The sequence below is a fragment of the Poecile atricapillus genome, chromosome 2, assembly GCF_030490865.1.
Source record: "Poecile atricapillus isolate bPoeAtr1 chromosome 2, bPoeAtr1.hap1, whole genome shotgun sequence".
In the NCBI taxonomy this organism is placed as follows: Eukaryota; Metazoa; Chordata; class Aves; order Passeriformes; family Paridae; genus Poecile; species Poecile atricapillus.
Window position 1 is genome coordinate 44155913 of NC_081250.1, and position 27256 is coordinate 44183168.

General features: G+C 42.7%; 1 protein-coding gene across 2 annotated transcripts; it reads left to right on the forward strand.

The window, feature by feature from the left end:
• The first annotated feature begins 1698 nt into the window (after positions 1–1698).
• Positions 1699–23272, forward strand: BFSP2 (beaded filament structural protein 2). Of its 2 annotated transcripts, XM_058832397.1 has the most exons (7): positions 1699–2250; positions 10612–10694; positions 12616–12772; positions 16223–16384; positions 21396–21527; positions 21986–22206; positions 23026–23272. In XM_058832397.1, exons 1-7 carry the CDS (start codon positions 1795–1797, stop codon positions 23027–23029), a joined length of 1215 nt encoding a protein of 404 aa, XP_058688380.1. In that variant the 5' UTR covers positions 1699–1794; the 3' UTR covers positions 23030–23272. The 2 variants fall into 2 exon arrangements, with proteins under 2 accessions (XP_058688380.1, XP_058688379.1); XM_058832396.1 differs by having other exon boundaries at positions 1795–2250; positions 21986–23036.
• The last annotated feature ends 3984 nt before the right edge of the window (positions 23273–27256 follow it).

Here is a 27256-nt window from a genome sequence, read left to right on the forward strand (position 1 = left end):
CATCAGAGGGTAATGCAAGGCTTTCTCATGAGGTGATAGGGCAGGCAGGATGACAAGGCTGTGGATGGGCATGGATGGGCACTTTGGGAATATATCTTTTCACCGTGGGATAAATGCTGTGCAATATGATACCTGTGATCCTACCGATTAATTACTAAACAGCCTCCTAGAAACCACTGATAGGAGAGTAAAATCCCTGAGGGTACTGCCAAGAGCAAAAGCAATCCCACAAGGATCTTTGTTTTTATTTAAAGAGGGAGGTGGACAGAGGGAACAAGGTTACAGAAAACTAAATTCAGTTCTTTGAAAAAAAAGTCCACGTTATTACATTTGTTCTCTGTACATGGTATTACTTTTGCAAGGGAGATTTTCTAAGTTGACACAGAGCAACTACACTGAAAATACTGTGTAAGAAATACAGGAGGATGCTGGTCATTTAGCCAGCACAGTTTGCTTGGTATTCTAAAGGCAGAATACCTAAGCTAGCCAAAAGTATTCGCAAAGCTGAGAGATGCTGGGCTGTTCCCAGTCTTCACACAACCTGGAAATGGTGACCTGACTGTAAGCAGCCTTGCAATTCTCAAACTTAAAAAAACAAGTGAAACAGACTCCAGCCATCAACCCGGCGAGCCAGGATTAGGCACCAGTGGAAGGCAGGGATTTCTGATTGTATCCTGTCTCGCCAAAGACTCACCACTGCCCCTGCACAAACCTACACTGCATTAGGGCAATGCCCAACATCAGCACATTACAATCGTGCCTACAAAGATGTGCACACGGTGATCCTACACTGGAACAGCATCCTGGCTGTGAAGTATCCCTGTGTGTAGGTAGAAAAATCCAGGCCTAACATTGTATTATGAAGGATCACCCCGTACCAGGATCACTTAATGCTACTTAATACTTATTATTACCTATAAACTACCCACCTGATCACTAGTAGGTAAAGAATAGTGTCATAAGAACAAAAGCAGGGGAAATCTCCCCCTTTCCCTGCAATAAGTCTCTAGGATTGTTTTGCCCTTTTCTTTCAGTTCACAGTTGCCTCACTTTGTCACCACGTTGGGAGACAAAGAAGTGAAGCAGGCCGTTGTTGAACAAGTGCAATTGATTATGTGAAGCTAAAATGATTGAGAAGGGGTGGCTATGAGGTTGCTTGTCCCTATAAAACCTGTTGGGATGGTGTCAATATGCCTTGGGTGGGTGGTGAAGCCGAGTTGCAAAGAAACCAGAAGCTGCAGCAGACCCAGGGGAGCATTTGATGCTCTGCAGTGGCAAAAGGCTGGCTCAGCTCTGCTCAGTTGTGGCCCAGTTGACTCCACAGAGGTTTGTGTTTTGCTAAGTTAGGAAATGTCTTACTGAAGTAGACTTTGTCTGGAGCAAGCACTGGTGCGAGAAGCAGATGCATCTGTAATATGTAACTGGATACCTGTGACTGTAAGGGTAGGAAATCATCCGGGTGTCAGCGTAGAAAGCACGGCTGGTATTTTAACACGTGCATTGTACTGAATCCCCGTCCCGCTGTCCCCATAAACACCATTGTGCTTTTCATCTGCCACATTTGCAGCAGCAGCAGCCGGGAGATTTCCCCTGAAATGGGATTGCTGACCCAGCAGCCGCCCGGACAATGTGACGGGCGCTCCCAGGCAGCACAAAGCCCCCTTCCAGAAAGCCGTCGCACAAAGCCGAAATCCCGAGCGAGCCCCGACCTGCTGGGCTCGGCACATCCCTCCCGCCAGTGCCGGGCGAGGCGGCCGGGCTGAGCGGCGGTGCTCGGCAGGCTGGAGCGACAACATGCCCTTGCCGAGGCGCCGGTCGTCCTTCCTGGGGCAGCAGCCCTCTACCTCCACGGCGGAGAGCTCGGGGCCGCCCGGCCGCCGGGTGAGCGTCGGAGGTGGAGGGAGCCTGTCGAGACCCCCCGGCGTCTACGTGGGCACCGTCCCCACGGGCGGCGTGAGCAGCCTGGGCACCCGAGTGTCCCGTAGGGCCCTGGGCATCAGCAGCGTCTTCCTCCAGGGTCTCCGCAGCTCCGCCGCCGCCGTGCCCCTGGCCCCGGGGCTGGATAAGGGCAGGGGTCTCTCCTACGAAAGCCTGAATGGCTGCTTGGTGGAGTACATCGAGAAGGTGCGAGCTCTCGAGCAGGTCAACCAGGAGCTGGAGGAGCACATCAGAGTCTACCTGGACAAGAAGGCGGCCAGCGTGGGCAGCTGGGGAGCGCTGCGTGAGAACTGGGAGGCGATTTACCACCAGGTGAGAACTGGGGTGCGATTCACCACCAGGTGAGAACTGGGGGGCGATTCACCACCAGGTGGGAACTGGGGGGGCGATTCACCACCAGGTGGGAACTGGAGGCGATTTACCACCAGGTGGGAACTGGGGTGCGATTCACCACCAGGTGGGAACTGGGGGGCGATTCACCACCAGGGGAGCGCCGGAGCGCTGCCGGCAGCCGGGGGAGCTGCCCGGGTCATCGGCAGCTCCGGAGGGCTGGGCACCAGGCTGCTCATGAATGCTGTCTGATTGCAAGGCACGGTGCCTAGACACAGGGTTTAAAATCTATCTTCGTGATAATTAGCATTATTATGCCTATTAAGCAGGAGGATTGCCTCAGGCGTCGTGCGCATGAGAGCGATTGAAATGCACCCCAAGGCGCCGAAGTCTGGGCCGATTAGAACGGGTGGGGGTTTTTTCCTTTTTTTTTTTTTTCCCCCCTTCTTCTTCTAAATCTGTGGTTATTACATTGAGTATCAAAATTATTGAAAGAAACCTACTAGGACTGAATTAGGTTATCACTTAACATGATATCATTACAAGCACGTTGTGGGTTTTATTTTTAATCAGCAATTCAGATTTTCACTTTATTCCCTTGTTGGCTTAATAACATTTTTGAAAGCTACATTTATTTAGAAGTAATAATTACATGGTTACAAATTAATGACTCCCTTCCTTTCCTTTGCCACCACCCCACCATCCCTTACTCCCACCTTCTCCATATGGGACAAATGTTTATTGTGAGGCAGCGAAATGGGGTCTGTATTGACCTCATGGACAAGAAGGAGTTCCTTTTGCTGGCCAGTAAAACCTTGCAGGCTGATGTCCTGCTTGCAGCAGACACAGGGCTCTGTCTGCTGAGGTCTTGGTGCACCACACAAGCCTGGCTTCCCAGCTTCCAGCCAGTGGGAGCAGACGGGATTCCAAAGACCTGGAGTCTGGCATCTTGCACACCTCTCACACCTCTTCCCAGCATCGCTGTGCAGGCACAGAAAATTCTATCACTAGGTCTACAGAAAGCCTGAAAGCCAACTTTAAGTTGACTGGGACAATTGTGTGTTTTAACTTGGGCTGGCCAGTTTTACTTTGTATTTTTACAGCAGGTCTTCTCCCAGAACACCACAAACATTGCTTGAACTCTGAATGTGTTGGCACAAGCTGTTGTATAAAGATCATATCAGCAGGAACACCCAGTTAAGCACCAGCTTTTAAAGTTTCCACCTTTTATTACTAGTAAATGATGTTATTGCTTCCTGAAGGGAGCAGCTGCTGAAGTAAAGGGGTGCTCTGAATCTGGGGTACAAAAAGCCATCTCTTTGAACCTATTAATCTTACTGGAGAAGAAGGGAACTTGGATAGGGGACAGGGAGTCCTTTGCAGCTGTCATCCCATGTTCTCCACACCAGTATCCCATTTTGCAGTTGTAGACTTTACCTGTAAATCCTACTGAAATTTGTGTTTGAGACCAAAAATATGGGACCATAGGTACTTTAGGAAGGACTACTCAATTTTTCATTGTATAAACACCCAACATTGCAGTGCAGATGAACCTGCTATGTAATAATTTTTCATCAAATTGCTTTCCTTTCAACCTTTCTTTGTAGTCATCCTTGCCTCTGCCTCTTTTTTATGAGTGAATAGGAGCATCTCATAATGAAATCTAGCCTGAACATTGGTATCTTCCTATACAAAAATCAGAAAAATAAAGCCATGTAGTAACAGCATTTGTGAGTGTCATAGAAAAGAACAGAAAAAAACTAGTATCATCCGTATCTATTGAACTATCAAAACACATCAGGGAACACAAAATTTTCTGAATTGCTTCAATTAAATCAATAAAAGAGGCATCACTTACTGGGTTTTGTCTTTCACGGATGTGATCCAAGCTGTTATGTACAATTCTGATTAATAGATTTCTTTGCTTTTTTTATTAAGCGTTTAACCAAAAATCAAAGCAGAACCCTATCCAGCCCAAACACAAATTAGCTCATTCGTCCTGGAACTAATTGGAAAAATTATGCCAGCATCAACATCAAAACCATCACATTTATTAAAATAATGTCAAAATCAGTTGCTGAAAAAACAGCTGAAATCACACAAAGCCAGAACCCTCCTGCCACAACACATCCCAAACAGAAAAGTAAAAGGCATTCAGGAGCAAGGTGTAGCAGAAATGAGAGGCACCTGGCAGATACATTCCTAAACATAATATTTGTAGATATATTCAAATTTTCTGCAGATGTCCACATCCACCTTGATTTCTTTGAGAGTGGCATACCCCATTTTCAGCTTCTTGTAGAATCTGAGTGCTCATTTTGATTCCTGTCCAGGCCCATGGGTTCAGTGAGGAGAGATCCCTGGCAGCCATAAAACCCCTCGGTGCCATTCGCATAAAGCAGCTATGAAAGTTTTGGGGAAAAAAACCCACTCAAGCAGGCACCTGGTTTAGCCCAAGCACTCATGATAGGAACAGTTTTTGAACAAGAAGCAGCAAAGAGAAAGACACAATTGGGAGGGGTCTAAGCAGGAGCCCTTTCCTCCTGCCCTGCTAATGAGAAGACAAGGACATGGCCTCAAAGGACTCTCCTGGTCTCAAAATCACAAATGTGACAGGCCCATCTCTGCAGTGGCACAGGAGAGACCCCAGCAGACCTGAAGTCCCGTTTCCCTCCTGCCCTTCCTGGGATGTGCTCCAGCATCCCAAATTTTGGGTAGCTGCACTGCCAGCAAAACCAGCATATCTCCCGAACTCAGAGCTAAGGGAAAAAACGTGTCAGTGAGGGACTCAGAGGGTGTGTGTGTGTGAGTGCAGGGTCCCTCAGGAGAAACCACTCATGTTTCCTTGCAATTGTCAGAGCTATGGCTGCAGCAGGGGATCACTGGTGGGAGCTGAATGATGGAAAGCAACTATCCAGTTCACAGGGTTAATTATCCGCCTGGGCAGCTGGCTGGCTTTTATCAGAGCAGGTGGACACACACTAATTGGGACAGGCACAAAGCAAGAGGATTTTTGCAGGAGAAGAGGGAAATGAGAAATCCTTGCCAAGAGGAATTCATGTGACAGAATTACTATTTCATGACAGAAATACAAATTTTACCCTGTGCATACTCTTCTTCTCCAAGCTTCATCCTGGTCTTCTTGTGGAAAACTCTATCTCTAATCAAATGTGTCTCCTCTGCAGAATAGGACACTCTTTGCAATGGCAATTTCTTCCCAGGGTACAGGGCAGCGCTTGGGAGAAGTGGATGCTTGAAACAATCTGAGTTTCTGAGAGAGAAGAGGGTAGCTCAGCCTCCATGACTGTTCAATTACAGCTGCATGGGAGACACAGATTTAGCTTGTCTATGAGGTGACACATAGTGCAGTTCAGATCACAGAAGAAAACACAAAAGCAGGAGAAGGAATCGACATCCTGGACCAATTTTATCACTGCTGTGACTGATCATGACATCCTGTGCATGGTTGGGAGCATTTGAAAGACCTCCAGAGTTTTTCAATAGAGCTGCTTTTATTTGCACTTGGCCTTTCTATCAGCATTTAATCAGTGTGAATATTAAGCCTGGAGAATACACAGGTCTAACAGCCTGAGGAATTGCCACATTTGGACTCACACCCACTAATTTATTTGCTGCAGGGTCAGAAGAGCTGCTGGGTGTTACTTGTGACACACTCTAGCACAACACAGTGCGTGATCAGTGTCTGTAAATGGGTGAAATAGCATTCTGCTACTCATGTAAGCGTACAACAAACTCCTACAAAATGGCACAAAGCTTGATCAACTGCCCTACAGAGAATGGCAGTGAATTAGTTGTAGTGATCTTCTCTCAGCCACCTCCAACAGCATAAATTTGGGCTGCCTTCACAGGCAGCTGTGAGGTGGTGTGAGTTTTTCTCCTTGTGCTTGAGCAACATTACAGTTTTACAGATAATTTAAGAGGTGTCTCCTGCTTTGAGAACCAGGCATTCTTTGATGCAGTCCTGTGTACTTATAAAATATTTGATGTATACATGGAGTCGAATTTCCCTGAATGCAGCAGGAATCAGCAAAGGAGCCATCAATCTCAGCCTCTCTCCAGGTATTACCTTTCCTGAGGCAAAGCAACAAATGCTGCTCTTGCCGCCTTTGAGGTTTCCTCCTTCAGGCTCTGAGAAAAAGTTCAACATGGAAAGCATGACCAAGACCATTAAGACTTTATTGCTTGGCAGTGGGCTGCAGGCTTTTAGCCTGATTTTAGTTGTGAATTAAATTGTGTTGGAGGCAATGGTCTGGTATCAACTATTTCCTTGCATGTGTGGAAGGAAAGACTAGATCGACACCTGATCTTTCCCCATGGAGGCATTTGCTTTACTGAAGTGAACTTACAAGCCAGAGAAGTTTCCATTACATGAATAATTAAACCATGGGATTCATTATCACAGGCCACATCTGAGGCCACAAATTTAGTGGCAGTCAGAAAGGATTTAGACATTTGTAAGAATAACAAAAGTATACAAAGCTACAGATAAAGCACAGCTAAGAATTTGAAAGGCATAGTGAATCTTGCCATGCCAAATTTGGCCAAATCTCTGTTAAAAATTAGAAGTTGCTAGTCACTAGCAGTTGCTAGTAGTAAATTCTCCCTGTAAGTGTCTGTATCTCTTCACACTTTATCAAGTCTGGCAGCTGCCCACTCCCTTGAAGCAGCTGTTTTATCCTTGATGCCAGTTGTAACCCTGCAAATGAGAGAGTATGTTGATGCAGATTTTGATGAGACTTTTCTTCCAAAAAATTAATATTGCATTTTCATGTCCATAAAATCACAGTGAAATCAAAGAAAATTGTTGCTGCTTTGTAGTTAGGATATTTAATACCATGAATATTCACTGTTAATTCGAGAGCTGAAAAAAATTGTGATCAAAAGGTGGATGTGCATCACAGAACTGAGTGTTGAAAGACAACGTGCGACTGAAAGGAGTTATTAGTAATAATATTTTCATTTTTTAAACTCTTCCCTTTTTGGCTCTTTGAATGCTACATGAGCATCAGTGACTTAAGCCTCCCAGAAGCTCTGAGGCAGGACAGCACTGCCTTCTGCTTTACAAGCAGAGGAGGCAATGTCTGAATGCTTGCAGCATTGCAAGGCTTCTCATTCCCAATGGACACAAAGAAGAGTGTTTCCTAAACCGCTGCATCATGTGTTTTAGTACGTGTGTCAGCAAAGTGGCTACAAATCTCTCCCACTAATGCTGTGTGTTTGCATCCAGCTGTTGATTAATAGGAGAATTAAATCAAACAAAAGAGCCATTAGATGGAAGACTTGGATCTCTTCTTTTGGAGCCTAGGAAAGGGCTTTCACAGCTCATGCAAATCAGAGGGAGTTTCTCAGGAAACATAGTTTGTACCATGTTAGACAGTGTTAGAAACTACTGTCTAATTACTTACCCTTTACGTTCACTGTCAGATTTAAAGGGCCCACAGGTGATTTCCAGGAGTGCCGAAAAATTGGTGCCTGCTGGTTTCCACTGCAAGTCATCCCTGAAGTCTTCTAAACATTAGTTTGGGAGGTGGTGGTTATACCATTTTTACTTACATGGCATAGTTCAGGGTTTTGTGCAGTTTTGGAAAGCCCTGGACCTTCTCACTGAGCCCTTGGCTTTAGCAGTGGGTCTATGAAGAAGAGAGCTGGGGTATTGACTGAGTCCTCAGGAGTATGGTAAAGACATCCACTGTGGGGCAGGTAAAAGTCACCTCAAATGCCTCAATAAATCCACAAGACCACTAATGAAAAACACTTTTAAAAACCAGTCTGTCTCCACATAGATGCAGAAATCCAGGCAGCAGCAGTTTACCAGCTGTTGACTGCTTCTGCTTTTGTTGCAGCCCAAAAGCCCTTTCTCACTGGATTCAGCCCCTAAACTTCACTACTAATATGCCTCTGAGTGACATTGTGCAGCTCAGAGGATTTAATGTTACTTTTGCTCACAGGATGTTCCAAATTCACCCAAAGACATTAATTTTCATCAGACTTTAGGTCAGATGTTGTAACTCTGTGTAATCCCTGCCAGAGGCAAACGGGTTTGTTTCAACAAAGCAGGGCAAATCACAGGGCAACATTTCTGCTCCTTGATTGAGTCAGAGAAAAAAATTAAAGCTTCTGTGAAGATCCACACATGTATGAGTTGTCAGGAAGACAAAATAACTTCTGTAGGAAAAAAGAAAATAAAGAAAAAAAAGTAGAAAAATAAAGCAATCAAGATTTCAGAGCTTGTGTCAAGGAAGTCCCTCTACTTCTGTGCTGACTAAATGTCAATTCTCCATCCTTCAGGAGAAACTCAGGTGTCCTGGTGCAAGGGAACCTGAGGACAGAAGAGTAGCATGTCCCCAAAGTCCCAGCTCTGCTCAGCTGCTCTGAAATGCCACAGATGGACAACCCAGGGTTTGGAGAGTTAGGATAGTGCTGGTAAAGTGGGGCTGCAAAAAATCAGGGAGAAGGAAACAAGGGGTTGAAAAATGAAGAGCAGCCGGTTCTGTGTGCAAATGAGCACACAGAATTCTTCTGTACTTTTGTGCTGGACAACAGAGCTGGCTGGTGTGTGCTGGGGGATCATCTCTGCCCACACCTGTGGCTTTTGTGACATCTCTGAGTCCTGTGCTTTTGCCACACTCCCCAATTTTCCCATGCTGAAATTGGGGCTTTTTTTTTTCCCTGAGCAGCAGTATCTACAGAACCTCTCTCCTCTGCCCAGATGCTATTTTCATGAACTGTTTTAGAACTGGATGTCTCTGAGATGGCCTATCCCTCTATCATATTGTTTGGAATTGGCCAAGAAATCCTACAGTTATTGAAGAAAAATAGGTTTCCCATGCAATGGTGTGAAAGAAGCTCCAGCCCCATCCACCTTCCCTGTTTGGTTTTTTTTTTGTAGCAGTAGGTAAGAATTAAGAAAAAAAACTTTTTTAACTCTTGTTCTTCATCAGATTGAAAAGAAGTAGAGTGCTTTTAGCTTCCTGATCCATGATGGACATAATGGATAGTGAAGGAACAGGGTATTTCTTCACATTTCTTCTTATCAGATGCCTTCAGGTATTACACATTTTTTGGACCAAACATTTGTAAGACATTTGGAGTAGTAAGCCACTCTCCATGAGGATAAATGTTAATGACCACCTAGAAACTTCAGCTTTGCATGCCCACCTCCACCCTGTGACCAAACAGCCTCAGGGCATGTGGGAACACAGGGCAACAATCCCACTTGAGATAACTTGTCTGGATGCAGCTTTGATGTTTCCACATTGCATGGTGTGTTTCACCTTGGAGGAGCAGAACGCTTTGGGTCATTTGCAATCTTAGTTACAGACTTAATTATCTAAGGAAAGATTTTTCTGCTTCAAGAGCTCTTCTGGCCAGCTTAAAATCTGATCTTATTCATGAGGTGATTTAGTTTTAACTGCAAATCTTCTTTAGTGTCTCCTGAAAAAGATCAAAGAAATGTTCAGTTTAGCTTTTCCAGAGTGACAGCATGGATCATGGGGCGACTGGAGCTCCAAGACGGTTACTTGCAGAGGTGATCACTCTAAGCCTGGTACTGAATTCTGCATGTCTTTGGTCACCTCCATAGCTCAGTGCACGTGTGACTCCAGGGCAGGCAGTGGTCTATTTTAGTTTTTTATCATTTTATATAACCTTCCTGAATCACAACAAGCTGCTAAGTCACAAGCCTTACTGGTTAACTTACCCCTCAAGTGCCTCTTGGACGTTAGAGATGCAACCCAGACAGGATACCACAGTCTGATTTGCACAATCTTTCCAATCAGTGTAATAATCTTTGAAGTCTTCTCATGTCTCATATCTATTGCAAGAGCCTAGAAGATACCATAGGAGAAGGAAAACAATGCTCTGGGAGCTGAGGAGGGCTCGCAGTCGGCATGAGCAGCAAGTATTCCGTGGCTCCCTGAGGAGGACAACCCTGAAGAGGACTGCTAATATGGGAAGTAGAATAGGAATTGCCTAAGTGCTGCTTAAATTCTATAGAAAGTATAGTGGGACTATAAATGATGAGAATACCTTGAGCACAGCAATGAATTTTGCCCCTTGCAAAGAGCTGATGATCAGAATAAATGTGTTGCTACAAGAAGATGAGGGCTTAGGAGGAATGAGCAGTTTGATGGCAAATTACAGTCTATTTGCGGAGAATTTGTGAACTTACGTGTACAAAAATAATTGATAAAGTTATCTGGAATGAGTCACTTGAACAGCCCTAGGATAAAGGATTATTTTCAGAATCAAAGATGTACGTCTGCTTAAGATATGTGTGCTGAAGCTCTTCATTGCTTGAGCTCTGTTGTATCTTTCTTCTAGGTGGGTGAAGCAGTCCTTGAAAATGCTCGTCTTATGCTGCACACCGAGAATATTCAAGCCTGTGCTGAAGATTTTAAAGACAGGTAGTCCTGTGGTGGCACCCAGCTGGCCACTTTCTTTAAACTTTGCCTTTGTGAACACTTAATTTGTAGGGGTGTAATGCTAGGGAGTAGAATGCACTTGTTTTTTAGGTTATTAGGCATATTCATATTCAACACCCTGATTTGGGAGAAAAATAATGATGGTGCTAACGTTATTTTGGAAGATTTTGAAGACTCATAGTAACAAAAATGTGCACAAGCACAAGCAAAATGGACCTAAGCTATTCTTAACACAGACATTTGTCTTAACACAGACATTGGTCTCTCACTGGGAGGCCAGTATTCATTCAAAATTGGGTTGGCACTTTATAAAGGGGCAACTTCCATGTGCTTTTTAGTTGTAATTTTCAGTACTTCAGTACCAAAACGAAGTGGTTTTGGAAGTAACAATCATGCTGCTACTGCCACAAAGCAAAAGCTGCGCCACTGCAGACATCAGGGTGGAAATATTAGACAAGAAAACAGAAACTGGCTGAGCTGATTTTCCTTTACTGAGAAATTTAAGTAATAAAAGAAGATTTTAAACACTGGAAAACTATTTTTTATTGTCTTTCTGTTTGAAAAGCCTGATAGTCATGTGTATGAGTGCATGAAGCTTTTTAGATTTTACTCAGGAGACATGATCCTTCTAGCTTTTTTTATTCATAATGGTCTCATTCATTTACAAATAGCTTTTGCAAGCTCTGACACAAAAACCATACTTCAAAGTAATTGATTTTTATATCCCATGGTTTTTATCATCCCTTAAATTTCTTTTTCTCTTTCTCTGGCATTATTTTATTTAACCATAAAACCAAAATGTGTTAGTCATTCTTAAGTTTGCATTTTATTTCAGAAAGGTACAACTCTGAGATACTTGTTTGGCTTTACATCCAGAAAGTTACGTTATATTTTATGCAGCTTTGAAAAAATACTTTTTAGGAGTGTCAGCTGACTTGGACAAGCAGTCTACATAACTAAAAACAATGTTGAATCAATCTACTGCACAGTGAAAGCTCCTGGGATTAGCTGCCACTCTCCCAAGCTTTAAACTCCCAGCAATGAAGGTGGCTATCAAGAACAAAGTGTTTATGAAGCAGGTTCCAAACTAACCTGCCAACCCCTTCTGTCTAACCTTCCTGGCCACCAGGTCCCCAGGCTGGACAGGTTTGGAACAGATGTCTCCCACCCAAAGAGATTCACAATGCAATCCACGTTTTCAATGGAAAGCATAAACCAAAAAGTTACAAACAAGAGCAGTGCAGAAAGCAGTGCTGTGGAACAGAAACTGCTTGCCAAAATTTCCCTACCATTACAGCCATGGTTTGGAAACGAGCTGTTTGTTCCAGCAGCAATTGTAGCTGACAAAGCAACCACAGAAATTTCCTCTTTGATACTGCTGGGATTTGGTCTTAGGGATGGGCCAGGACCCTGGAACATAGACCCGACTTCCATTAGCATGTCTGTTAGCAAAAGTAATGCTTGGTGTGCATGTTTTTTTCTTTAGCCATTGCTCTAAAAGGTTTCTATGTAGACAAGTGAGTAGGTATTCTCATTTTACTGTCAAGACAACTGAGAAAAAGCCACCCATGGTGATACTGTATATAAATATCAGATCTAGCAAGAAACCATTAGCCTCTCCATGCTTTTTCTGGAATCCTATCAGCTTGATAACCATCATAGCACATACTGCTAACTTGGCCTGTTTTCTTACACTCTGAATTAATGACAGGGCACTTTGGGCAGTTAACTTCACGTATGAAGAGACAAAGTGAGAGCAAAGTAAACTGTGTTTCTGTGCCTCTGTCTGGGACACATTCGCTAATTAGCAGAAATAGTGTCATTCAGAAAAAAAGACAGGTTTTACTTGTTGAGCTGTGCTGTGTTGAAGTTTGGCTTTTTTTTTTTTTTTTTTTCTCTGCAGGTATGAAAATGAGCAGCCATTTAGAAAGGCAGTGGAAGATGAAATTAATTCCCTATATAAAGTGATTGATGATGCTAATTTAACTAAAATGGATCTGGAGAGTCAGATAGAAAGCATGAAGGAAGAACTAACTTTGCTGTCAAAGAATCATGAAGAAGTAAGTCCAGACTCGGGACACTGCAAAGCCAATGTGTGCCTGTTTCATCTGGTTGGTATCATACATCTAGTGCAAAGCAAACATTAAAACTCCTCCTGCCATGACTGGGTGGGGGGATTTTCCTGAAACCTACTCCTATTTCTTCCTTCTGTTTTAACTCTGAGGACTAACCCTTGAGGCATTATCAAACTGCTTACATGTAGGTGTTAACTCTTTCTCATGTGATAAATGTGACATGGAAGAGACGCCATCCCTTCTTGTCAGACACCACGTGATGGTCCAGGGGCTGCACAGTGGTGTATGTGGACATGTCAGCAGTGAGATCTGATGGAAGGAGAAAGTGCAGGTGCAAGGCACCAGCTCTGGTCCTGCTGAATGATGCTGAGCATTAACCAGGTTCTTATGAAAATACCCTGCTTGGCTTAGCAAGGTGCTTGGTTCCGAAAACTGAATCTCTCTTGAGAAGCACAACACTAAAGCAAGTCACAGGGACAGTGGCATGAAGGACTGGCTCTAAAGAATCATCATCAAAGGTGCTGGCAAAAGCAGATTTAATATGAGATGTGAAAGTGCAATTTAACTTTGATGGGAAGGTTCATTTTATTATAATGAAGCTCACAAAGGAAAATTGGATTAGAGTCAATCTAGAATGGTTTACATGGAAATTGGGGATGCAGAGAGTAAAGGTGCCAAAGGACAAAGATTCAGAAGGGTTAGGGGAGGCTCTCTTATTGAGTTATGAGGTTCAGAGCAGATACCCTTGCTTTCTACACTCCTGATGGAGATTAGGTGCAGCTGAGTCCAAACTTTACCTCAGATTTGGTCAATGGCGTATAGCTAAAGGATTTGTCAGCACCTGATCACTGACTAATTTAACATTTACAAAATGATCCAGTTGGGTTTCATATAAGCTTGGTAGTAACTTAACTGTAGATCTGGGATGGCAGTATTCATATTATACTTGCTATAGGGTATTTAAATCTATTCACACACTCACACAAACAGACATGAAGAAGATTGTACAAAGGTGCCTGTTAAAAATTTCCCTCTAGTTCAGTGCAATACTCAAATCAGATGCTTCTGCATCTCTCAACAGGTGAGGGCTGAGCCTTGAGAAGTAGTGGGGATATCCCAGGTCCCACCATCAACATTTGGCAACAAGTATTGAGTATTGCAAACTCGAGAGCTTGTTGGCTCCAAGAGTTGTCCCAGTAAGAGGGAGATTGCTGCTCACAGCCCACTGCAGTCCAGGAGATCTCAAAGGGCCTCACTCAGGACTACTATCCCAAGATGATTGACTCCAGTCATCTGCCAATCTCCATCCTGGCTGTAATCCAAGATGGTAATTATTGGAGTTTTCCTCAGAAGTATGGTAACAAAAATATTGTTCCACTTGGGCTATGATTCAGACAAATTGTATTCCAAGGTTATGATAGCTGACTATCTTGTCCCCGTCCTTAGTTAGGGAACAGAAGTTTGTTAGGCAACAGAAGCTCCTAGGAAGAGACAGTGTTTCTGATAAACTTAAGGGAAGCTTAATTGCTCGGGAGCCATTGATTGATTAAGGGTGAAGTCTATAAAGAATTCCTGAAACCGCAGAGGATCCTGAGTGGGTGGAGAGGATGCACCACCACAGACAACCAACCAGAAGAGAAGCCCATACTACCCAATTTTGCAATACTTTCCTACTTACTGCATTCACCAACACTATTTGCATGAAGGTGGTTTACTTCCTTCAGCAGGGATTTCAGGACTGAACACAAATCAGCATCTTTATTCATGGGGACTTTAATATGGAGCTGTTACTAATTCCTCATAAGGGACAGCAAACAACTGTGCTGGTGCCTCAAAAGTAAGATAAAGCTTGAATTGTGATGGTTTATGAAAGCAAGATACTATCCTGCCTTACATTTCTTACTAGTTGTTCCTCCAACCACAAGATTTCAGCAACACTGGCTTGCCAAGATGAGGTTGCATCACCAGCTCTCTACTTGCATCAGTCTAATTCCAAGGTTGGCATTTTGCAGAAAATAACCAGTGGCTTCATTACCAGTGCATGGCAGAAGATGGAAGTTGTTTTAGATAAGAGGGTAAAGAAAAAAATGATATAAATAAACAAGATCCTCTTTAAACCTCCAAGCAATGCAATGACTGCTGTGAAACCAAAAAAGCAGGTGCTGCTGCTGTTCTCTGTCTATACCTATGGCATAATGAGAACACCACCTGTCCATCTTGATCCTGATGTAGCCAGCAAGGAGTGGAAAGCAGAGGGGAAAGATGCTCTTTTCTTTACCTTTTGGGAATACCTGAGCATTTGCAGAACCACTTCAGCACAGGCCTGGTTTTCCAATGGTAGCAGCACCAGGGGAAGCTGCTTAAGAGAAGTCACAGAATAAAGGCTAGAAGCAACTATTGCTGCGCTCTGGCACAATAAAGTCCCAAGGACTTTCCTGAACTAATTCAAACCTTTCTTTCCACTGGTGCTCCCACTACCAAATCCATGTCAAGTCCTTTTGAAGCTTTTGTGAAGTTGGAGTGGGCACATTTTGAGGCTTGCATTCTTGCAGATTCATAATTCCCATCCATTTTTTCCAGTCTTGTCACTGTCAGGGGCCATTGCTTACAAATACAATTCCCAGATGCTTTTACACTACCTTTTTTTTGTGCCAATAACAGATAAACAGATTGATATAAAAGGATTGCAGTGCCAGACAGTTAAGATACATGTGAAAATCTCATTCATTCTTGTGTCCCTGAACACGATGTGCTACCTTTAAGTGTGCAATTCTAGACCTGATAATTCTCTACTGGTTACATGGTTTTGGAGCACCTAAATGTAAAGAAGGAACAGAATGCTGCCACAGAGGAAAATCCTCTTCATCTAACATGCATGCGCACAAAACACACACTTGTCTCACACAAGCTGTGAGGCTGTAGAGCTCCTGCTGCTTTGCACATCTTGTATCTTCCAGTAGATGCAGGCCCATGCTCCTGCATAGTGCAGCAGCAAGGGAGGAGTTTTTGATAACCTGTAAACTCTTAGTTCCTTGGCCCAAAGTCCACACTGCAGCTTTACTGGCAATGTATGTAGTGATTTAGGGTCCCAGCTGCACAGCGTACATGTGTCAAGCACTGGCTGCTGGAGAAACTTGCCACTGTTGAGAGGGCTGCTCCAGGCACTGCCTTGGTGCAGGGCTTCAGTCTCCTTCCACCAAGGGGAAAACTTCCAGTATCCTAGATCTGCAGGAAGAGACCCCATGCAGAAGCAAGGCAAATCCACATCTGAAGGAGAAATCCTTCAGTGCACTAAATCATTAATGCAGAGATACCTTTTGGGACCAAATTTAATTTCTCTGTTTGTGGCACCAAAAGAGTTCTTCCTCGAGCTTCTCTGAAGATACCATTCAATTGTCCAGTTCACTTTCTTTATGTTTGTTATTTTTGTTCAAGGATGTGAAGGTATTATACAAGCAGCTTGCTGGATCTCAGCTGGAAGAACTTGATGTTCCCCTGGGAAGTGGCCTGGATGACATTCTGGAAAAAATCAGAATCCACTGGGAGAGAGACATTGAAAAGAATCGTGCTGAGACAGGTGCCCTGCTCCGTACCAAGGTCAGCACTCTGTAACCCACTCCAACATCACAGGGTATCAAGCAAACACAAAATCTCTCTAATATTCTGCAATATCTTTGAGGGTTGGGTGTTTTTTGGTGTTTTTTTGAAATAGAAAAGATACTAAAAATCTAAAGTATTTTGGTCCAATTCCAAAGGAGAATGCACTTATAAATATAAAGGCTTCTTGGGATACACAGAGTTAAGCACTGGTGGAAATGGCCCTGTTCATATCGCCAGTATCTGCGGGAGCCTTTCAAGGCTCTGAAATGTTGGCTAAGGAAACTAACTTAATCAGTTGATACCTTTACACCTTTTGTGTAGGATAAGCCACTGTTATTACCCTTCTTACTAGGGCTGTTCCTCCACTTAATAATTTACAAGGGTCCATAAATAAGGGCAAAACACATTGCCCTCTACACTCCTTGTTGGTTTTGCTTCTTTTGGCAGCAGCGGGAAAACTAGATATTAACTTAGAAATGAAAAGTGATGGTAATAGCCATTCCCTTTAAACAGGGATTCTCCTCTTCTGAGGCTGAGTCTGAGACAGCCTATTAATGCAGGTTTTTCTCTGTCATGAAGGGTCACTTATTTTCCAAAGTGTCTGGCTGAAGTAAGTATTTTTGTACAGCTGAAGCATTAAGTTCAGTGGATGATGTTAGAAGCCATCTCATTCTGAGTTGGCTCTTACAGCAGAGCATGACAGAGTAAATCAGGAGAGCAACAAAGATGGTGAAGGGCCTTGAAGGAAACCCTGGTGAGGAGCAAATGAGGTCACTTGGTCTGTTCAGTCTGGAGAAGAGGAAACGGGGGGGGGGGGGAGACTTCATTGCAGTTACAACTTCCACCTGAGGGGAAAAGGAGGGGCAGACACTGATCTTTTCTCTTGTGTGACCAATGACAGGACCTGAGGGAATGGCCTGAAGTTGTGTCAGGGGAGGTTTAGGTAGGATGTTAGAAAAAGGTTCTTCACCCAGAGGGTGTTTGGGCACTGGAACAGGCTCCCCAAGCCTGACAAGCAGCACCAAGCCTGACAGAGTTCACTAAGTATTTGGACAAGCCTCTCAAGCACATGGTGTGATTCTTGGGGATGGTTCTGTGCAGAGGCAGGAGTTGGACTCGATGATCCTTGTGGGTTCCTTCCAACTCAACATATCCTGTAATTCTGTGAAATCATAACTGCAGCAGCACTGTTGAAATACTTAGCAAAACCATATAAACATATCTCCCCTGTTCCAAGGTAAAGAGCTGCCATGAGAGGTATAGGGGTATCGAAGGGAAACAGCAAGAAAAAACAACAAAACCAAGAAATATGTTTGCAAACATATGTGCAAGCTCTGAGTTAATTTTCAAAATAAAGAAGAAAAATCCTGTGACAACAGTGATACCAAAATTTCTAGAAAACATACAAGAAGCCAAGCAGAGGGGTTTATCCCAGAGGCCCCATCAAGCTTGTGAGAATGCCAGACTTACTATGCAAAGTTTTCATAAAGTTAGTCTGTGGGGTCTGATTTTTAGCTCATACAGTCCAAAGGAAGTGACACTGTAAAAAACTACACGAGCCTGGAGAATGCCTCCATACAGAGCACATGCAGCCCTGAAAAGCCAGGGCATCCTCAGTAGCCTTTTGAGCTTTCCCCAGAAAAATCTGTTCCTGACCCACTCTGCCAGGTCTCAGCAAAATGAACATCACTCTGATGGTACCAAATTCTTCAGTGTTCCTGCTTGCCTGTTCTGCTGTTCCTCCTCCTTCTCCTGTGCAAAATTCCCTTACAACTTCTTTCTTCCTGCTTCTTTCATACCCTCAATAACTGGTCTTTTAGCTACTCAGAGATATCTTTTGGGGAGAAAATTGACAGTTCTTAGTACACTGCTCTGTCATGTCTTTGATACCAAACCCACCCCTACTCAGCCATCTTAGCCTATTGTCCCTGTTTTGGTTTGTTTTTTGATGGAACAAAGAAACAGAATATCACAGATTTCTGGAATGATTGGTTCTGGTTCTGCACAGATTCTGGTAAGACATTCTAGGGGCTTTCTTTCCACAAATTAAACCCAGATGATGCAGTTTTGTGTCCCTTATCTCCTACAGGCACAGATCAATTCAGATTACTACTATTTATACAGATGACAAGAGTTTAGCTTTTATCAACTAAGCTTGTGGTTTTATATCATCTTTTGTAGTTAAGTTGTATCATTTGGTTATCCACATAACAAAAACTCACCCTTGCTCTTTTGTGACATCACAGGAGGGAAAGCAGTTCTCTGCACTCCTTTGCTCTTCATTACCAGTTTTTTCAGTGTCTCTCTGTGAGGTTTGCTTGATCCCTAATATTTTAGTTTCCTTTTTCTGCACCTACTCTCTGAGGTACCTGTGACCAGCTCAGACCAAGGTGTTTGATGTCCTAGCACTGACTTAGACATGACGGCAGTATTTTTGATATTTTCTGACTAATTATCTTGCCTCATTTGCTTTGACTTGTGACTAGATTTGCAATCTTTTTCAAGGATATTTGGCCACCAAAACACACCAATTTAAATTCATATTTAATGGGGTTTCACATAGGCCTTTTTCAGATGAGTAACCTCAAAACTCAAATCCATTGGTTTCACCTGCACACTTTTTTGTCTCTAGTGGTCAAAATCTTTCCCCAGTTTGACACGGGTGATTCAAACCCTTGCAAGACATGCATGTTATTTAATGTTTTTCCCTGGAAAGATGCTTTACTTACTGATGTGCTGTTCATTCATGTAGTTTGATCCACATCCACCCCTGCTCATTGCTAATCTGTATAGTTTTCTGTCATCCATAAGTCCTTCTAGTTCATGCTTCATTCCCAATGCAGTAGACCTTGAGGCATCAAGCTGTTAAGCTTCTGTCTTAATGGAACTAGACCTTAATTGTCCTCTTTATGTTCTGTCTCTTGACCAGCTGTTGACCCATGGAAATATTCTTCCCTGAGCATGCAATTACACAGCTTTCTCTGTTGTCCTCATAATAGGTTCTGAAAAATCTTGTGAATTATGCCAGTTTTTCTCTCATTTGCTAAAATTTTCCCAGAACTCTCAAGAGCTTTTTGAAGTAACTGTATTTCTTCAGATACCATGCTGGTCTACTCTGGGTGTTGGTGTTCCGTTCCTAATCATTCTTTCATTATCTGGATTCCATGAAAAACAGACTACTGAGGGATTCTGCGCTCATGCACAACGCTTGGCTTGGAGCTGTACAGACATTTGAAATTCACAGATTCCTAGGAAACTCAAGCACCAATATGATAAAGACTTAGGAAGATGATTTCATCACCTCCCTCCATTAATCCAGTTGTTTGTGGTCACCACATGTATAGCCTTTACCTCATGAAGCATTTTGGGAAAAGTCCCCAGAAAACATGAATTGCTTACTGAAGAGGACACACAGACTACTTCTGCACTTCTCCACAGAAGGAACCCCAAAGCCTTTGTGAACACTTAATTTGTAGGGGTGTCACGCACAGCAGGGCCTCACACATGGACACTTGGGCTGGTAATCCTGTAAGGAGGGTGGGGAAACCTCGTGTGTCCCAAAAGCTTTAGAGCACATTCAGTGTGTGCTCACTTGCTGTGTCCTCCTTAGTGTTCAGGACCTGGTGCAGCCATCTCCATCTGCCTGTTCTCTTGTTCACACCACTACAGTCAGGTTCACAGCTTAAGGCAGCTCCTGGAAAGGCTTCAATGCCACCTGTGGTGAGGGCAAGCTGGATTTATAGGTAGCATTTGGGCCACCAGCAGCGTAAATGTGAAAGCCAGGCTTCTGGTAATGGGTATAGGCTATAACACCTTCCCTTCCCTGTGTTTCTCTTTTTAAAGAGACATCTGCAGTCCTCATAGCCTAAGAAGGTGTAGACTACACTCTTGACACAACTTAGGAGACACAATTTCCTGAAGAGTTGCAGGTCTATGATCACTGGTTCACCAGGAATAGACAGGTAGAATTATGTCTCTCTGAAGCACAAGCCCCAACAAAGCATTTCCAGAAAACACAGGATCTGTGCAATTTTCTGGAAAGGGCAGGTGTGGTGCTTGGATTCAGCCCTCTGCAATACAGGTTCTTACATCTAAATTTGTGTTTGAGACTTAATTGGTACTTAAATGACCTTTTACCACTGAGGCTATTTAATTCACAATGTGCAAGGTGTGGGGTTCATACGGTAGTAAAAAAAAAACCTACTTTTGCTGTATGGTCCTCGATTTTTTAAAATTTGATCTTACTTTTTAAATAAAAGAATGTATAATCAGAAAAACAGAACAGGGTCAAGATGAAGTTTCAGAGTGGGATGGAAGTATTTTGCAGTTTAATTTTAGCATCAGCCACGAGAAATGTAGATTGTGGCTGAAGAATTGTATTTTCTAGAGAGCCCTGGGCAGAGAAACCTTGATCTCAGCCCTTGTTAAAAAGCATAGAAATTCTATTTTTACTAAGGTACTTTCTCCTTCACCTATTTTCAAGGGATCTGAACTAAACACATATGAAACCCCCCAAGCCACAAGAGCAGGAAACAGCATAATTAACTTAGAACTTAACTAACAGAATTTTTTTTTTGACCCCTGTGATATGACTTGCTGTCTGACTCATAGAATATTAAGTGCAAAATTAAGGTGTGAGTAGTTCTGAAGACACACTACTTTTTAAGAAATATTATAGTATGGCTATAAAGTGAACAATTACAGCAATGTTTTTCTCTTTAGAGATCACTTTAAACATACAAGTATGAATTCTGAACAGCTGTTGTTGACATGGATAACACAAATACGCTTGTATGCATAAGCCATTTTACAGTAAATGCCCAGAAAATATGATAATTTTGACACTAAGAAGTATCCAGAATTGTTCAACTGAGGGATTTAATACACAGGAATCAAACTTAGAGTCAGAATTGCCACAAACTGTGAAAATATTACTGTCAGTTTGGGATGTAAGGAAGCTAAACCATAACTTGCGTAGGCTGTGATGACAGTCGCCTTCTTTCACCAGCAACAGGCTGAGACGATGGCTGCCGTGAGAACCCAGGAGGAAGAGCTTGTGGAGGGCCTCAGAACCGAGTTCCACGAAACTGCCTGCAAAATACAGAGCTTGCAAGCAGAAACCGAATCTTTGAGAACCTTGGTAAGGAATGCCGGGTTTTCAGTGGGTGTATTCTCTGCGAACTCAACACACACTCTGAGGGGAACATTCCTGTCTTGGGATGAAGAGTTAAGAATTAATCCCATTTTCCGCCAGAGATCATTTCCAGAGATGCCAGACATCTCTGGGCTCCTCTTGACTGAAATGGTGCTCTAAGTGTACCACATTTGAAAACCAGGCTCCAAATTTTCATCTTCAGTGTATTCATATTCAATCTCACTGAGATTGCTTGGTAGTGTAGTACTAGACAACGTGAGGAGTATCTGCATCTCGTAAAAGTGCTTCAACTTTTGTAATGACAATATCTAATATCAAGGTAGCTAAGAAAAGAATTCTCAAAATATATATTGTCAATAGAGATATTGGTCAAACCAGAATAAAAATCACTATGAAGCATATGGAAATTGACTGATTTATTGTCTGCTGTCCTGCCCTTGCAGAAGAGGGGTCTGGAGAACTCTTTATATGACGCCAAGCACTGGCATGACATCGAACTGCAGAACCTAGGCTCTGTCATTTCCAAGCTGGAGGCAGAGATGGGAGAAATCAAAGTAGAAACTGAGCAGCAGCAGAGGGATCGTGAAAATCTGCTGACTAGCAAACAACAGCTGGAGAAAGACATTGCTGCATATCACTGCCTCCTGGATGGAGAGCAAAGCAGGTACTTGCCCTTAAAAGGATGGAGAACACTCTCCTTGGGAAGAGGTTGTGAGTTTGCTGGAAGCAGGAGGACTGGGGTGTTTCTCATGTTTCATAAGGCTAGCTGGTAGATGGTGAGGTTTGGAGAAGCTGCCAAAGGGGAAGAATACCCCAGATCCCAACACACAGAGATTCCTGATATATTGGAGATGGGTGGTTTCCAGCACTATCACAGAAGGACATGGTTTGAGAACCTGCCATGAGTTTCACTTCTCTGAAGATTTGAAATGCAATATTAAAAAGCTAGGGGGCTTATAATATTAATTATAAATATTAAAAACCAGGGGCTGCATTAGTGGCTGCAAAGCAGATGTGTTGTTGTTTCTTGATATGAATACATTATGCCATCCCTCCTCCTCCCTAAATACAGTCCAAATATTATAGCTGTGATCCTGGAAAAACTCCCTTTCTAAACTTGTAAGTTCCCCCTGAAGTCCAAGGATGGAATCTGGACCACTGACTGTACCTTTTGTGAAGAAATGTGGCTCCGACTCTTAAGATTTTTCCCCTGGGAATAACTTGTAAACACCTTTACAGTGGTTGGGTTGGGTTGCTTGGTTGGGCTTTTCTAAGATCCTTAATCACCCTTAATCGTGGAACCTCTGAGAATCAGATCCACAGATTTTGACTTGCTCTTCTGCTCAGGCCAGGGAGAATTTTAAAATAATCAAATCTTACTGAAGATGGTGAGATTTCACCAGCTGAATTGAGGATAGAACATGGTTCAGCAATTTTTCTGTTTGTAGTAGTGACCAATTTTTTTTTTTTTTTTTACTTTCAGCTGATTATGAAATTCCCAGCCCACAGAAGACCATTGCCATTAAAGTAAAAGATATCACTGCCAATTATGTTCGTGGAAGCTAAAAACCCATCCAAGCAGCCTGCTTTATTCAGTTTGATTCAACCATCAAAGTAGGTTGTAGCTTGAACAACTTTATTAGACCCTCTTCATGTAATTGCTTTGCTTACAGATTTCAATTTACTCATGTTGTTAAAATTATAATAAAAATGAAGAATATCAGGCTTTTGTTTGATTTTTTATTTCCTTCCAGTATTTTTCATGATAGCTGGAGGGGGCTGGATTAAGATTATCAGCTTTCCATTTCCCATCAAGTAAACTCTTTATTTTCACGGTACAAATATACCAAGGAGCTACCCCTCCACTGTGCACACATCACCCACATGGAACTGATGAGTGCTCTGTTGTGTCACAAGACCATCAGCTCAGTAGTGTGAAATCTAATTCAAATAATGCCAAAGGAGTTAAGTGCACTGTTAATTCAGTGTGATTAATTTTGCAACATGTAAACCAGCAGAATCATTAATCCAAGCATCCCAACAGTACTTTATAAACACATTTTTATGTCTAGACTAAACTTCTGGCAAAGCTGAAAGTGCAACAGCAGTTCTGCCTGCATCCAGGTTACATCTTTTTACTGTATACTGAAAGCCTAATCCAGGGTATCAGTTTGTGCAAATTTGATACTTTTTGATATGTTGATATAGTTTTATATTTGTTTTTATATGGTTGCTCTTTCTTAATATCAACATCACTCCAAGGTAGGTTGGCTGCACTTTTGAACAGGAGTCCACATAGCATCAACCTGACCTTAGGTTGTTTCCTGTACTTTGACAGCATCACGAGGAAAAAGATTTGCCATCTTTCACTTTTAACTTTTATATTTTAAACACTGATAAACTTGTTGCATTGGATATGCAGTATGGTCACATAAAATGCCAAGATGGATCTTGCATTTTCAGAGAAACGTAATGAACCTTAGCTCCTATCACAAAATTTTAGGCAGATGGCTGGCTTTCCTTCACAAGTTACCGCACAGCGATGAAGTTAACCAGACATGTGTTTGTTGGATTGGGACTTCACTAGACCTACAGTCACACTGGGTGACAACACAGTTCATTAAATGGACTCAAAGACTACTGAGAAATGGCATATTAGAGAACACAATGGCATAGAGCACATACCAGAGGTAGGCTTTAGATATTTTGATTTTTAATTGAAACATTAGCTAAGAATGATTAGATTTTACTACTTAGATTTTAATGACTGATAAAATCAAATACCCTCTGAATCCACTAAACTTGATCCAGCAGTGAATTACAGGAATAAGGGCACAAGTGCTGTCATGCCTTTTCTTGTATATTCCCTCACACATGAAAAATCCTTCCTGATGCAGCTGATTGATAAATGATCCTTCATTTAATCTCTGCAAAAAGTCCATCTGGCATGTACCACCTGCAAGATTTTTATAAAAATTTACTGGATTAAAAGATTACCCAACAACCAAAAAAATAAAGGCAGATGATGGCAGATTCTGATTTGTTGTTTGGTTGTTGTTTTTTTTTTTTTCATATAATGTAGGTTCCTCAGAGCAGCAATAATACTTTCTTATACATCAATGCAGCCAGAATTTACCAAGCTGAGACTCAATCAAGAACAGTGATGATGACAGAAAATACACACAAACAGTGATACAAGAAATGAGATGGCACACGCCCTTGGGTTGGGGCTAACTGGTTGGTGTCTAGGAGTGATGACTTTTTGGCATTAACGAAACATAACCTCCCACTCATTCCTGACACAGAAGAGAACAATGTCCCTATGATTTGAAAGTGAAGAGGGAATTTAAAAAACATAACAATATACAATCTGGATTCAGATCCATTTGCTATCTTCTAGTGATGCTTCAGGTGTAAAAAGCAACTGACTATCCCACTGTGAAACTGTTCTTTGTAAATGTCACTCATCGAGATAAACCTGATGAAATTCTGAGTCTACAGTTATACTCAGATGTGAAAGATTTTTTTTTAAGTTTTTTATATGCCATGATCCATTATACTCCATAAAAATTAAATTAGTTTAATACTAAGATGTTTATTCATTGGAATGGAAATTGTTTCTTTCAAAATCAACCAGGTATTTCAGCATGGACAAGTGTCTGGAAAAGGAGGAAGCATCTAAGCATAAATAATGAATTCCCAGCAGCTTTTCTCTCTATTCCTAGCAAAGACCAAAAACCACAGAAAAGACTGTTTTTGTGAACAGTCCATCAGAAGTTAAAAGTAGCACATCTGGCCCTTCTAAATCAAAGTGCTTTCATATTAAGTGCTAAATCTCTTGTGAAGAAATTTCTCTGCACTTTTACACAGATTCCTGTGGGTACCTAGCTGGCTATGCAGCCCCTCCAGGCTGCTTGAATGCTGTCTAAGCACTGACAGTCTTCACTGTGTGAGACGGGATACTGAGAGTATGAGAGACTAAAGGCTTTCACATCCATTTGTAAGCACTAAGGTTCATAAACTGATATAAGCTTTATATAGCTTTATATTTATGCTCTAGTCTAGCAGTTGCTTTATCAAATACACATGAACATGTTTCCAACTGGTTTTCCTCAGAAAATCAGCACCAGAAAACAGATTTTATTATCTCCCACTGAAGTATCTCTCACACCTATATTCCTGTGAAGGAATTTGAGGCATTTGCTGTTATGAACACTCAGGATGCAGAGAGCACAGATAATACAATCTAACAGCCAGCTGCTGCACAAAAGGACATCTCTGTACCCCCTCATGTGCTATTTATTCCCATTGCACCGTCTTGTGTTAGCACCAACATCTGTCTGATGTCTCAGGAGACAGCTCAAGATTCAAAATCAACAGAAAATTAGCCCTGCAAAATGCTGGGTGACTTTCCTGCTACTTGGTTCCCTGAATCAGGCCACTGCAGGGACAGACATGTACCAAAGGCAGCACAGGGATGGGAGGGGGAGAGGTACTAATCCAGACTGTAAAGCACAGCCACCCCCTTAGTGATAGCTACTCACTAGGTCAGATGAGCTGGGCTATGAAACCATATTTGTACTTTATACTCCTCCCAGCCAAGTACAGCTTCTTCTGCACCACAGCCTGAACCCACACTGCTGCATCCTTGGGGGAAGGAGAGGGCGCCAGCTCTATGTGAGCCCCTGCCTCATTTAAGATTTCACGCTAAGCAGAAATATAGCACACCAGCTAGGAACTGGTATTCTAGCCTATCATTCTACTGTTTATATTTTAGTATAAGAACTATTATACTGATTCTGTGGTTAAAAGACTATTTTTAAGGTCACTTTCACTCTGGCATGGTCTAAAATTTAACAGTTTAACTAACCACCATGCACTGCTGGCACCAGTGCCTGTGTTCAGATGGCAATCAGTGGTGAAGAAATGAGCACAATAAAACTTCTCTCTTCTGGCTGTAGACATCTGAAACTACAGCAAACTCTGAGCTTAGAGCAAGGTTAAGCTCCTAAAGAGAAGTGGGCCCATGACGTGACAAGGACTCCACCAGAATCTTTATGTAAGCTGCTCTGCACCTAAGGGTACCTTCTCCAATTTCCTTAAGCAGGCATCTGCCCAGGAGTCACTGAATGTTTTTATGCTTATGCTCTGCAAATGTCAAAGGAGTTTGCAGTGCTGTCACCTTCATGTCACAGAATGGAGATAATCAGGTACAAAGGAAGATGAAACAGTGGGAGACTGGAAATGGAACCCTGCTCCTAACTCTTGCATCACCCACAACTCACTCCAACTTTCCTTTTTTCAGTTTCTCCAAGGAAACGACTGCTGTATCACTTTCCCTACATGCAGTAGTGCTTCACACCTCAGGCTTTATAAAACACACCAAAGTGCACAGGGAGCAGCATCATGGCAGGACTTGCCATAGCTAGAGAATGGAGAAGAGGCAGGCAAGCACCACTGTATGTGGAGGAGAGAGAGACAAAGTCCTCAGAGCCCTGGGGGTAAATCCGTACCTGAGCAGAGGCACTTGGAGCGCCGTGTCTCGCCGAAGGCAGGTCACACAGGTCAGGGATGCACAGTGCAGCAGGGAGCCGTGTGCTGAGCTCACGCTCCTGGCACTGCAATGTGACATTCTGGATCTATTCCTTGCATTACAAACATCACTTCTGCCAGTCTGTGCCTGCGAGCAATTCTGCAGCCAAGTGTCCTCTGTG